This window comes from Mauremys mutica, chromosome 2 (genome assembly GCF_020497125.1).
Source record: "Mauremys mutica isolate MM-2020 ecotype Southern chromosome 2, ASM2049712v1, whole genome shotgun sequence".
Classification (NCBI taxonomy): Eukaryota; Metazoa; Chordata; order Testudines; family Geoemydidae; genus Mauremys; species Mauremys mutica.
This window is the reverse complement of record NC_059073.1, coordinates 21,025,144-21,039,300: the sequence shown is the minus strand read 5'-3', so window position 1 is coordinate 21,039,300 and position 14,157 is coordinate 21,025,144. Positions and strand designations below refer to the sequence as shown.

The following is a 14,157-nucleotide window of genomic DNA, read 5'->3' as shown; positions in this document are numbered from 1 at the left end:
TGTGAAAAAAACTCTGTGTATGACAAAAGCCCCAGCAAACACTCCCTCAGGAAGAGAAGACAAAGGAGGAGGAGGCTAACCCCATATTTCTTCCCCATTTGTTCATTACTAGTAGTAATCACTGCCTTGTGAAGGACACATTTGCTTCTGTCTTTCTGGGAGTCTATGGGATTTGTAGGACTTACCCTTGAGTACCATGAGAATCCCGATTCACAGTGGGAGCAAGGAGAGCTGTGTAGGAGCCCTGCTTCTTTTCCCAGGGAGCTGAGGACCCACTTCACTATCTGGGAGGGACTCTGGATCCTTTCAGGATTTTTCCCACTCCAGTTCAGGTCTGTTACAAGATTTATCCCCTAAGCTGACCAGATAGCTTTCTCCGCATCCTTAGACTCTCTCCCCGAAAGCTCAGAAGCTCCTGATCAGGCTTTTCTGTGCTGGAGTTGCAAGACACCGGGACAGGGTTGGGACTCGTCTTGCTGGTCTGACTCTGAGCCCCGTGCCCTAGTAATGCAATGGTCAGCTGGTTGGCAACTGGCAGGTCATAACTCACCCTCTGTAGATCTTCTAAGTGCTGCCTCATGTAAGGAACACCGCTTAGATTTAAGTCTGGTGTTTTTAGGACAGCTCTGCAGAGGAGTCTAGCAGGAGGTGCTGCAGTAGCAGATCCAGGTGGCTGAAACCACTCTGCCGCTATTCATCTCATTGAGGGGAGGAGGGAGATAATAAGTCAAAACTTCATGAAAAATAATAATAATAAAGGCTTTAGAACAAAATGGTTGGGAGAAACTGAACTACCAGCTTGCTCCATCACCGGAGGCAGAAAATCTGGTGGCTTTAGCTGAAGGGTGGGGCTTAGTCCTGGAACCTCCAGCAACAACACTGGACCACCTCCGAATTCCACAGTAGGGGGAGCATTAGCCCATGAGTAATGGATGAAGACAGAAGCTGTGTAACAGAACGGCAAGGCTAGTTAGGCAGTCAATTGGCAGCTTTCCTATATTAAAAAAAAAACCCAGGAAACACTAAAATCACCAATACATGACTAATGCTGCCTTTGGAACAGTATTTCTCAAGCATGGTATCTGAACCATGCAACTGCTGTTCTATAAAGCAAACAGAGACTACTGCGTCCAGTGTCACACTGTACATTTTAATGAGATCTTTTCTTTATTCCTTTTGAAAATTGAAACTAAAGTAAGAGCCAAGAAAATGAAATGCAAATAGTTATGTAACAGCTTTGTAATTCAAGGGGGAAAATTCACTTAAGGCTTTTAGCCTCACATTATGCTGTTAGCCACTAAGCACATTTTACATAAGTCTAGTTTAAAAACAAATAAGAATCAAAACAAACAAACAAAAACAGTTTGTCTCTGTATAAGCTGCAGGAAAGAAAAAAAGTAGAAAATTTGATGGTAGCAAAGCTTCAAGATTAGATTTAAGTGAATTACAGAAAACTAGCAATTATATTCCATAGTTGAATAGCCCACTCCAAACCATAATGTTATGCGTATGGTATAAATGGATTAACAAACTATTAATATCTCTTATAGCAAAAATATATCAGGTATGAAAAAATCTTCAGGACTAATATGGTTGTAAGAGACTCTCTTCCCTTTTAAACACTATTATAAATTTTATTATTTCATCACAAAAAAGGCAACATTAAATATCTCATGGCTTTACATTAAGTGCACATGATGCTGATTACACAACTTCAGCACAAACCCGTAATTCTTCTTCATAGATAATCCTACAAAACCAAGTGGTTGTTTCACTCAGTGAAGACCTGGAGCCTCTTGCTCAGTTTTTCAGTGAATATGCGGTTTGCTGGACACCTGGTGGAGGGCTTAGGACCTTCCTTTCCACTCCATCAGTGCTCAGCAGAGCCATTCTAGCAGCTCCACATGTGGGGAGCCTCGTATGATAAGTGGGGACCTCATCAGCCTGCTCATGGTCTGGCTGTCTCCTCTGCCAGAAGCTGCACAGCATTTTAACCTGAAGCACCACTCACTAGTTACCAAGATGTACCAGATTTGAGATTTTGGTTTGGGTTCATGTCTAGTATGTACTATTAAAATAATGGGTTTAAATAACAAGCATAACATAAGCAGAATTATTTTTATAGAGAATGAATTAGCTGCTTTTTAGAAAACAAAATTGTAGTACATATTTGTTATTCTTAACAATTCATGTTGGATGCAACTTAAATAAAATCTACTGTAAACTTTTCATTTCAGCACTGTAAAATGCAAGCTTTCAGTATGTGAATTTATTCAGATTAAAAAGCATTATACAAAATGAAGGAAAAACACACTAAATCTTGAAAGAACACAAAGTGTTCAGGTTGGTTACGATAACCATCAAACAATCATTTTTGGTTTCCATTACATTTTTGCGAACAGACTTACCTTTGCCAGCATTTCTAGGAGGGAGAGGAGGAGCATCTGCTGTTGGAGAAGCTGGAGAATCTGTGCTTGTAGAGACAAAAATCTGATTTGTAAAGGCTCCGTAGGACAGTCTTTGTTTGTCTCTAGGAGTGCTAAATCCTGGCAGAGTCATTTTGTCTTGGGGGGAAAGACTGGAAGAGTGACAAAAGCTCTGGGGTCTTGGAGAACGTTCTTTCTTTATCGGACTAGGCTAAGAAAAGAGAGAAAAAATACATTATAGCACAGATTTAGTATAGGAGGGACAATATATTCATCATATAAACATTTTGGAGTCCTGCAATTCTCAGCTTTGTTATCTTTTTTACAATACTATACAAAATGTGAAAGCCACTGTGTATATATTTCAGAGGGGTAGCCGTGTTAGTCTGGTCCTGTTAGTCTATAAGGTGCCACAGGATTCTTTGCTGTGTATATATACAGGAAGGATCTGTATGTGTGTGTGTATATGATTAAATACAGATAAAATATTTGTATGATTACAACAGAACTAGTTCCTGATATACATATAAACAGATACCAATATGGCTTCCTTGCTTAATGGTTAGATAACTTCAGCTTATCCCCTTAAACTATCCTCATTCGTGAAACTCCCACTCCTTTCACATAAATTAATGGCTGTGGCTTTAGCAGATTAACATTTACAAGTTGTAATTACATTACTGGCACTGAAAACTATATATATGTAGTGCTATACAGTTATGCTATTCACCTCGCTTGGCTTTAAAAAAAATATTATTTAGGAGGAAACAGTAAATCTTCAGTTTGAATTGCACTTAAAATCCTGGCCCAATTGAAGTCAAGGCGGAAGACTACCAATGGGGCCAGGATATTAATTTAAAATTACATGTGATGCTAGAATGAATTATAAATGCATAGAGAAATAAAGGAATAACTTTTCAGGCAAACAAGTTTGGCATGCTTCCTGAAGTAGCAATTTACAAGATGCTATATTTTCTTTTCCAAACATATGTGTCATTTTCTATTTTGAAGATCCCTAAGGTCCCCATTTTTAGTAATAATGGGGCAACTTCCAACATTTTTAGTGAATTTCTCCTCATATCTGTGTGAGTTGGAAAGTACTATTATCGCCATTTTACAGATGGGGAACAGAGCACCCAGAGCAATTAAGAGATTTAGCTAAGGTCACACAGGAAGTCTGTGGGAGAGCACAGAATTGAAACCTGGTCTCCCAAGACCCAGATTAGCACTCTAACCACTAGGAAATCCTTCCTTTTGCCCTGAATTTGGTTCTTTCATCACTCCTTTTCCCAGAACTGTGCAACACAGTTCTTGAAAAACAAACAGGTCTGTTGATGCAACAAGTGAAAACAAATTATGGATTTGTAGAAAGTTTATTTAACACAAAGTTCATCTTTTATGAATTAAAAAAACCTAACCTATCTCAATTTGGAGGGGAAAAAAAATCAGCATAAAAAAGGACAACTATATTGATTTAATTAAATTCATTTTCTTCCGGCCGTTACAATTAAAACTGAAAGTAAAAAATGGACAACTTTTGTTTTTAATTGCATATATGCATTTTACATTAAAGATATGTCCTATCTTCAATGTGCATATTTTAACATCTATGAATAAACATTTTAATGAAAGAAGAAATGGTTACCTACATTTCTGTAACTGTTGTTCTTCGAGATGTGTTTCACATGTCCATTCTACTGAAAATGTGTCTGTGCCTCATACACAGTTGTCAGAACTGCGGTACTTGTCGGGTAGCTCAGGCACCCTCTGTCACCACAGAGACACTCCCTCCCAGTTACTTCTTATTGGATAGATTCCGACAGAGAGAGGAAGGAGGACCAGTCATTGAATGGACATGTGCTACATATCTCGAAGAACAAGTTACAGAAAAGTAGGTAACCCTTTTTTCCCTTCTTCGTGATTGCACATGTTCATTCTGCTGTAGGTGACTCACAAGCAGATTAACATGGAGGCGAGCTTGGAGTCTATCTAAATGACTGTACAACAACCCACCTAAAACTGGCACGATTGCTGGACCAATGGGAAATGGTATAATGAGCAGCAAATGTGAGAACTGATGACCAGGTTGCTGCTTTGTAAATGTCTCAAATAGGTATTTGCGCTAGGAAAGCTAAAGCTGATGAATAAGCCCCATTGACATTAGCCAATGAGCTGGCTGAATGAGCCATTGACATTAGCTAACTGGTAGCAAAACGAACGCAAGAGGAAATCCAGGAGGAAATCTTCTGAGTGTAGCCAATTTACCTTTCACCCTGTCTGCAACTGCTACAAATAACTCTGCTGAGAATCTAAAGGGTCTGATGCAGTCAAGTGGATGGCTAATCCCATCCTCAGATCCAGTAAATGAAGCTTCTGCTCATGTGTATGCATGTGAAGCTTCAGGAAAAAAGTTGACAAATAAGTTGTTTGGTTAATGTGGAAATTGGAAACCACCTTTGAAAAGAATTTTGGGTGAGGGTGGAGGTAAACTTTATCCTTATGGAAAACTGACTAAGGAGCTTCTGAAACCAAGGCTCTCAATTCATCGACTCTCCTTGCTGAGGTTATCGCAATCAGAAACACCATTTTCGTGGAGAGGTGGAGTCGGAAGCAAGTCACAAGAGGTTCAAAGGGAGGTCCCATTAATTTTGTTAGCATGATGCTGAGATCTCATGGGGAAACAGGTTCTTGCACCTGAGGGTATAATCGGTCCAACCTTTTAGAAACCTGATAATTATGGGATTGGAAAAAAGAAATCTATTACTCACTGGAGGGATGGAACGCTGAAATTGTTGACAAATATATTTTAACGGAACTGTCAGACCTTGATGTTTTAGAAGCAACAGACAATTCAAAACATGGTTTATGGAAGCCTGCACTGGAGAGAGACTTTTCTGTTGAGACCATATAGAAATACATTTTAATTTGGTCAGGTAAGTATGTCTAGTTGAAGGCTTTCTGCAATTCAAAAGCACTTTCTGAACATCTTTCAAGCAACTATTTCCACTGTGCTAGCCATGAAGCACCCATACTGCCAAGTGGAAGGCCTGTAGTTTGGGGTGGAGCAGACGGCCATGGTCTTGAGAAATCACATGGGAATTCAATGGAAGAGGTAGAGGAGGCCTCACTAACAACACTAGCAGGATCAAGAATAAATGTTGCCAAGACCAAGCTGGTGCTGTTAGTATGAGGCAAGCATGATCCTGCTTGGCCTTGAACAGGGCTATGAGTAGTAATGGTATCAGAGGAAAGGCAGAAAGTATCCGTCAAAGACCCTGAGCTGTGACCCCCATGGGAACAGAACTGATGGCACTTTCTGTTGGCCTTTGCTGCAAACAGGTCCATTTGGGGAGTTCCCCCCACAGCTGGAAGATTAGCAAAGACCTGCTTAGGTGATTTGCCAACATGTTCTGTTCTTCTGGAAGGTACGCAGCTTAGAGGTGAATGGAATTGGTTATGCAGAACTCCCAAAGTAGAACTGCCTCCTTGTACATTCTGATTACGTAAAATAAAGTTGCTGTGTTGTCTGTTAAAACTAGCAGATATTTTCCCAGAATACATGGATGGAAGGCCAAGTAGGCTAGATGGATAGCACATAGATCCCTGAAGTTTATATGCATCTTCAGATCATGTGACAACCAAAACCATTGGGTTTGCAGGATTCCGACGTGTACACCACAATACAGGGACGAGGCATCTGTGACTAAAATGAGATTTAGTTGTGGAGAAACAAAGAGAATTCCCATAGAAACGTTCCAAGGGTCTGTCCAGCAGTCAAGAACGGACAAAATTACCTCTGGAACGTGAATCACTCTGTTTAGACTATGTTTACAGGGGACATACACTGAAAATGTAACCATCCCTGAAGCCTCCTGAGGAGTATTCTGTCATGCTGTATTACACAGGTATGTACATATGCTGCCACGTGCCCCAAAAGTCTGGGGAAATGTGCACTGTGGTAACAGGATGTGCTTTTAGATCCAAGATGGTCTCGGAGTGTTTTGAACCTTGAATGGGGCACGAAACACCCTGGTTTTTGTAGCATCCAGGAGTGCTCTGGTAAACTCTATTCTCTGCACAGATTTTAGAATTGGTTTGTCCAGACTGAGTAAGAACCCCAGTGCATTGAAGGTGGACTAAATGATGGTCACACTGGACAGCACTTGAGACTCGGACCAGCCTCTCACTAGCTAGTTGTGCAGGCAGGGGAACACACGGATTCCCAATCTCCTCAGATATGCAGCTACCAGTACCATGTGCTTTGTGAAAACATATGGGGCTGATAGGTCGAATGGAAGTACCGTGAATTGATAGTGTCCCATTCACTACAAACCTGAGAAACTTCCCACGGTCTGGACAGATCGTGCTGTGGAAGTAGGCATCCTGTAAGTCAAGAGCAGCATACCAGTTGCCCTGTTCCGGGGAAGAAATGATGGAAGCTAGGGTAACCATATGGAACTTTATTTTCTTCAGGTACTTGTTTAACTCTCTTAGGTCTAAAATAGAACTGAGACTGCCTTTTGATTTGGGAATAAGGAAAGAGCAGGAATAAAAACATTTTCCCCTGAGGAACTTTCTCTGTGGCGCCCACTAGAAGGAGAGATTGGACCTCCCGCTGATGAATGGTCTCATGAATAGTCCCTGAAGGAGTTGGAAACGAATGGAGGGAATAGCCCAGATCCACTATGCTTAGGACCCACCAATAAGATGTGATGTGAGTCCAAGCATGAAGGACTGGGAAAGATAAGGGTAGGACCAGATTGGCTTATAAGTACTGGTATGCTGCCTTTGACAAACCTGTGAAAATGCATATTTAAACTGGGCCGCTGCTTGTCACAGATGACGAGGGGGGCTGTAGCCTCCTGTAATTCCTGCCTCTTTTTCCTCTGCAGGTCTTGGGGCCTCAGGTCTTCTGATACCTGTGAGCCTGATGGGGCCAGAACTGCTTCCTCTTTGTCACCCGTGTGTAGATTCCAAGTGACTTCAATGTTGTCCTGGAATCATTTAGGTTATGCAACCTATCGTCCATCTTTTCCAAAAAGTGGGAGAGACCATCTGTAGCGAGTCGGTGTGGCTCCCCTCCTGCCCAGCAGAGGGCGCCCCCTCCCAGAAGCCCAGCTGGGCTGAGCCACCACTTCCTGTCCCCGCCCCCCGGAAGTCAAGGGGCGGGACAGGAAGTAGAAAAGGAGAACGCCAGACCTCAGTCAGGAGCCAGCCACCGCCGCGAGCAGACGTGCCGGCGGGAGCTCCGGACTGGGAACCCTCCAGGACCCGAGGTGGTGATCCGGACTGGCCCCCACTGCCCCGCGCCCGGTACGAAGAGGAACCTGCGGAACTTCCCCGGGATTGGAACCCGGAGCAGCCGCCAGGACTTCCTCCCGCCCGGTACGAGGAGGAGCCGCCGCCGCCGCTTCCGCCCTGCTGTTACCCGGAGGAGCCGTCGGAGGCAGCCGGGCCGGACTTCCCGCAGGAGTTGCCGGACCTGCCCCCAAGCCCTGGTCCCGAGGAGCCCATGCAGATGGACTGGCCCGATCTCCCGGCGACCGAGGAGCAGGTACCCACGGAGGGGGAGATGGACTGTAGCCCGGGGATAGCCGACCCCTGTCAGGCTATAGGCACCGAGGTGCCCATGTCGGTGTGTTTCGGTCAGGACCCCACTGACCAGCGGCCGTGCTAGCCGCTAATAGGGCCCCGGGCTGGGACACAGTGGAGTGGGTGGGCCTGTGTCCCCCCTGCCACCCCACTCACGGGTGGCAGTCTCCCCCTCACCCCAGCGCTCAGGCTTAGGCTTACCTGAACTGCTGCTCAGCCCTGCCTAAGGGTCTGAGCCCTCTGTGTGTTGCTGCCCCGCCCTGAGCTAGGGCCTGGGCCTATAAACAGAACTGCTGCTCAGCCCTGCCTAAGGGTCTGAGCCCTCTGTGGGTTGCTGCCCCGCCCTGAGCTAGGGCTGGGGCTTTACAGACCGAACTGCTGCTCAGCCCTGCCTAAGGGTCCGAGCCTTGCCTCTTGTTGCTGCCCCGCCCTGGACTAGGGCCGGGGCTTATAGACTCGAACTGCTGCTCAGCCCGGTCTGAGGGTCTGAGCCCTGTGTTGGTTGCTGCCCGCCCTGAGCTAGGGCTTGGGCTCATAGACTTGAACTGCTGTTGCCCCGTCCTGACTGAGGGCCTGGGCTTCCACTAACTGACTGGGTGCCTTGTGTTCAGCCCCTGCCTGAGGGTCTGAACCTGTGAACCTTCTATTTGAGACTGATCGCTGTTGCCCAGCCCCCCTGTTCCAGAGGGCCTAGGCTTATAGACTGATTGCTGTTACCCAAGCCCCTGCTCCAGAGGGCCTGGGTCTATTGAGACTGATTGCTGTTACCCCAGCCCCTGCTCCAGAGGGCCGGGGCCTATTGAGACTGGTTGCTGTTACCCAAGCCCCTGTTCCAGAGGGCCTGGGTTTATTAGGACTGGTTGCTGTTACCCAAGCCCCTGTTCCAGAGGGCCTGGGTTTATTAGGACTGATTGCTGTTACCCAAGCCCCTGCCCCAGAGGGCCAGGGTTTATCTGAACTGCTGTTGCCCTGCCCTGCTCCAGAGGGCCAGGGCTTATCTGAACTGCTGTTGCCCTGCCCTGCTCCAGAGGGCCAGGGCTTATCTGTGCTACTGTTGCCCAGCCCCTGCTCCAGAGGGCCTGGGCCTATTTGAACTGCTGTTGGCCAGCCCCTGCACCAGAGGGCCTGGCGGTCTAACGTTGTTCCCTGTGACTCCTAAAAGACAAGCAGAAGAAAAGAAGCGAGTCGGTGTGGCTCCCCTCCCGCCCGCCGGAGAGTTGAGCCCCGACCAACAGCTTACACCATCCTATGGCAAATCCTGGATGATGTGCTGTACTTCGGGAGAGAGACCGGAAGATTGCAGCCATGAACACCTCCTTACAGACATGGCAGATACCATGGATTGAGCTGCTGAGTCCACCGCATCCAAGCAATCCTGAAGAGCTGTCCTTGCCACCAGCTTACCCTTCTCTATCACGAGAGTGAACTGCCTGGAGTCCTCCAGTAGCTGTCTTTAAATGTTGTGATGTTTTATAGACTCATAGACTTTAATGCCAGAAGAGACCACCATGATCATCTACTCTGACCTTCTGCACACTGCAGGCCATAAAACCTCACTCGCCCACTCCTGTAATAGACTCAGAACCTCTGGCTGCGTCACTAAAAAGTCTTCAAATTATGATTTAAAGACTTAAAGTTACAGAGAATCCTCCTTTTACACTTGTTTAACCCTGAAAGTGACCTGTGCCCCATTCTGTAGGGGAAGGCCAAAAAATCCCAGGATCCCTGCCAGGGGAAAATTCCTTCCTGACCCCAAATATGGCAATCAGTTAGATCCTGAGCATGTGGGCAAGACCCACCAGCCAAACAACTGGGAAAGAACTCTCTGTAGTAACTCAGCACCCTCACCATTTAGTGTTCTATCATACCATCACAGCCCTGCTGGAGATATTTGCTACTAGCAGTTGCAGATCGACTACATGCCATCGTAGGCAGTCTCATCATACCATCCCCTCCATAAACTTATTAAGCTAAGTCAAGCCAGTTAGGTTTTTTTGCCCCCACTGCTCCCCAAAGGTCATAGTGACACAGGAGAGCTTGCTGGTTAGTAATTCTAAGCAATAGGCCTTCCTGTCAAAGTTTACAATCAAACAAATTCAGCCTCTTTGATTCATTACTCTTTGCTGCCTCTTTCAGTCATTAGCTAGTGCCACAACCAAAGAGACTGGGAGCAGGTGAAATCAGATGTTCAAAATCCTTAGAAAGGACATAGTGTCTCTATTCTGCCTGTTTAGCCATAGGCAGGAGGGAAGAAGGGGTCTATCAAAGTTTTTTAACTGGCTCCAGAATTGCTTCATTAATTGGAATTGCCGCTCTGGAGGACTCCAGAGATACTAATATGTTCACTAGCTTGTGATATTTTTCATGGACCGCTTCCACCTGACTGTCTAAAACCAAGGCCACCCTTTTAAGCAGTCCTTAGTGAGCATGGTAATTCTCTGGTTGTGGAGAATCACTCACCATCTCTACAACCTCACTGGGTGATGAGGAAGAAAACGCACCATCGGTACACAGTGCAATGCTGAGGGAACGGCTGATCTGCCTCTTGCAGTGGAGGTGCTGTCTGAGCAATTTCCAGTTTCTCAGTACCGCTCCTGGTACCAGGCACCAGAAACCATTGTCTGTGGTGCTGACGATCTCTGTGCATCCTTGAGGAAGTCAACTCAGACAGATGAAGAGAGGACTTAACAGGAGGGAGGGACACCCCACCTACCAGAATGGCCACTGACATGGTGGTGGGCCCAATGATTATGCAGGCCATTGCCCTTTGCGATGTGCCCACTGCTGGGACTGATGTGACATCCATGGACCTTAAGGCTCTTATGGAAAGTCAACTGCCTGTCTGGTATGGGACACAAAAGACCCCACTTCCAAATCTGACTCTGAGTCCCGTGATAATGGTGGAGCAGAACCCAGGTGGACAGGGCACAGGTAAGCCGAACCAGGGGACGGTGGTACTGGGGATATTAACAGTAGCTTTCCCCTGGAATATACAGGCCTTCTAGGTACTGGAAGTGGCATTGGCACAGCATGGTCTTGAGAAGCTGGTGCAGGAACTTCAGTCACCAGGATCAGCTGAAACCCTTCCTGCATTGCCAGGCACACCAATACAGAAAGGTTAAACAATTCTCTGGCAGCAGCATTATGCCTCTGGCCAGGGCCGCCCAGAGGATTCAGGGGGCCTAGGGCAAAGCAATTTCAGGGGCCCCTTCCATAAAAAAACTGCAATACTATATTCTCGTGGGGGCCCAGGGCAAATTGCCCCACTTGCTCCCCCTCACGGGCGGCCCTGGGAAAAATAAACCTTCCGCATCTCAGCACAAACCAAGTTTTGAGAACTTTTTTACAAGCTATCACTGGTTCTCAGCATCAGCTAGTGCTAAAAGGCACTAAAGCTCATTAAAAGGGTTGGACAAATATTTTCCATCACAACTTTTTTTGGTTCGAAAACTAGGGGTTTTTAAAAAGCAGAAAAAAAATCACGGACAACGTCTGCTTTCCTTCAAAATTTGTTGTGGTTTTTCTTAATTGAAAAGCTGAAATTAGTCTGCCAAAACCTGATATGGTTTGGGGTTTCAGAAGTGTGTGGCCAAATATTTGCTGCTTGCTATGTTTGATTGTTTAAAGAAACAATAAAAAAATTCTGCTTAAAAAAAATCCAAACTTTTGAACCACCTCAGCTTGTGACCAAACGCCTGAGCCCATCCTGTCAGAGATTTGTCCAGGTTTCTGATACTCTGCTGGCTTCCTGGACTCATACCTGTCTCCATAACTTTGGGTTAATTTAGGTTAGAACATAAGAACAGCCATATTGGGTCAAACCAAAGGTCCATCCAGCCCAGTATCCTGTCTACCGACAATAGCCAATGCCAAGTGCCCCAGAGGGAATGAACCTAACAGGTAATGATCAAGTGATCTCTCTCCTGCCATCCATCTCCACCCTCTGACAAACAGAGGCTAAGGACACCATTCCTTACCCATCCTGGCTAATAGCCATTTATGGATTTAACCTCCATGCATTTATCTGTTTCCTAGAGACTGGCTCCATGGGGTCCTTCACAAACTGGAGACGGTTACTGTGGGTTTGTCTTTAGTATAGTTTATGTACATACTCCACGAACTGAGCATTTGAGCTTGGTCCAGAATCTGGGATGAGCCTATGTTGTGAAAACTGAAATGCTCAAAATAGCACATGCATGTGAATGGACACAGGGTGCTAAAATTAAATTAACCCAGGGGTTCTCAAAACTGGGGGTCAGGACCCCTCAGGGGGTCACAATGTTATTACTGGGGGTCGCAAGCTGTCAGCCTCCACCTCAAACCCCGCTTTGCCTCCAGCATTTATAATAGTGTTAAATATATAAAGTGTTTTCAATTTATAAGGGGGGGGGGGTTTGCACTCAGAGGTTTGCTATGTGAAAGAGGTCACCAGGACGAAAGTTTGAGGACTACTGAATTAACCCCTCTGGAGCCTCAGGGAACGCAGGGAAGGGGCTCTCCCTTGGTAGGGTTGGGAAGGATATTGCTCTTCTCATGTGATCCCTTCCCCAGTGGCTAATTTTAAATGAAGCTACCCTCCTCTGACATGAATCTCCCTATGGCACTGAAATTAAATATAGACTATAACTTGGCATTTGAGAAGTGAAAGGGATGGTAGCCCTAATGGAAAAGCTAACAGCTTGGCTCTTCTGCAAGCCTCAAACTGCTGAATGAGCTTCATGATAGGGAAGGCTGTGCCTCCCAAACAGCCTGGCCCTGCCCCCTATCCGACCCCCACCCACTTCCTGCCCCCTGACTGCCCCCCCTCAGAATCCCCAACCCATCCTGCTCCTTGTCCACTCACCATCCCCCAGAGACACCACCACCACACCACCCCGGGACCCCACCCCTCCTCCCTGTCCCCTGACTGCTCCAACCCCATCCACCCCGCCACTGAGTCCTGACAGACCCCCAGAACACCCACAATCCAACCCCCCCGTTCCCTGTCCCCTGACCGCCCCCCCAACCTCTGCCCCCTCCCTGTGCCCTGACTGTCCCCGAGACTCCCTGCCCCTTAGCAACCCCCTCCCCCCCGGCCCTAGCTTCTTACCCCCGGCTCCTCCCTCACCTGGAGCCTCAGCGTGTCACATCCAGTCCCATCCCCGAACAGCGGTGCAGCGTGGCTCCGGCGGGGCCTGAGCTCTGCCCTGCTCAGAGCCGCGTGATAAGGGGGCGGGGCTGCGAGCTCCTCCCTGCTCAGAGCCCCGGGATAAAGGGGGCGGGGCTGTGAGCTTCCTCCACTCAGCCCGGAGCTCGCAGTCCCGCCCCCTTACGATGCGGTTCTGAGCAGGGCGGAGCTCAGGCCCCGCCGGAGTGAGGCTGCAGCTGTTCAGGGACATCCCTGGATGGGCTGAGGCTCCGGGAGAGGGGCGGAGGCGGGGTCGGGTCGGGCTGAGGCAGGAGCTTCAGCCGTTCTCTTGGGCGCCCCTGCGAAGCCCAGGGCAAATTGCCCCACTTGCCCCCCCCCTCTGGGCGGCCCTGCCTCTGGCATTGTCGGTACTGGAATTGGGTCTTGAATCCAGTGTATAGGAACTTCAGGGGTTGGCCTCGACAGACCTGGCACAGGTTCTGGAGTTGACAAATATTCCCCCTTTGTAGTAGAGGAACACTCTGGGGAATGCTTCTCCTCAGTGTCCCTCTCAGAATTCTTGCTTCTAGCTGGCCTCAGTACCAAAGGTCTTGATGTATGAGGTACTATGTCCTTGGAAGATCTGTCTCTTCTTCAGTTTCGGAGACAAAGAATGTAGCACCGAAGTCATCTTGGGAGTCACACTGCGTACTGATGGTGCTGTGCTCGGCGTCTGACGGCTCCCATAGAGGGCGAAGTGCCGCTTCCGTAAGGAGACTTGGGTCTTGCTGCTCTAACTTTTTTAGAGCGAGGTTTAAACCCTCTATGTGACACTTGTCACTGATATGGGACTCCTCCAAAAATTTTAGGCAGCTGGGATGTGGGTAGGATGACCAGATGTCCCAATATTATCTGGACCATCCTGATATTAGGGGCTTTGTCTTATATATTCAACCTATTACACCCCTGTCCCAATTTTTCACACTTGCTATCTGGTTACACTAGGTGTGGGTCACTAACCAGCATCAGTTT

At 47.1% G+C, this 14,157-nt stretch overlaps 1 protein-coding gene across 2 annotated transcripts in view; it reads right to left on the bottom strand.

Moving 5' to 3' along the window:
• ASAP1 (ArfGAP with SH3 domain, ankyrin repeat and PH domain 1) overlaps positions 1-14,157 on the bottom strand; it is a 299,002-nt gene that overhangs the window by 44,806 nt on the left and 240,039 nt on the right. For both annotated transcript variants that reach the window (XM_045005497.1, XM_045005498.1), the window contains exon 24: positions 2,409-2,637. In XM_045005497.1, the coding sequence (XP_044861432.1) occupies positions 2,409-2,637 (229 nt within the window). The remainder of the gene's footprint in view (positions 1-2,408; positions 2,638-14,157) is intronic.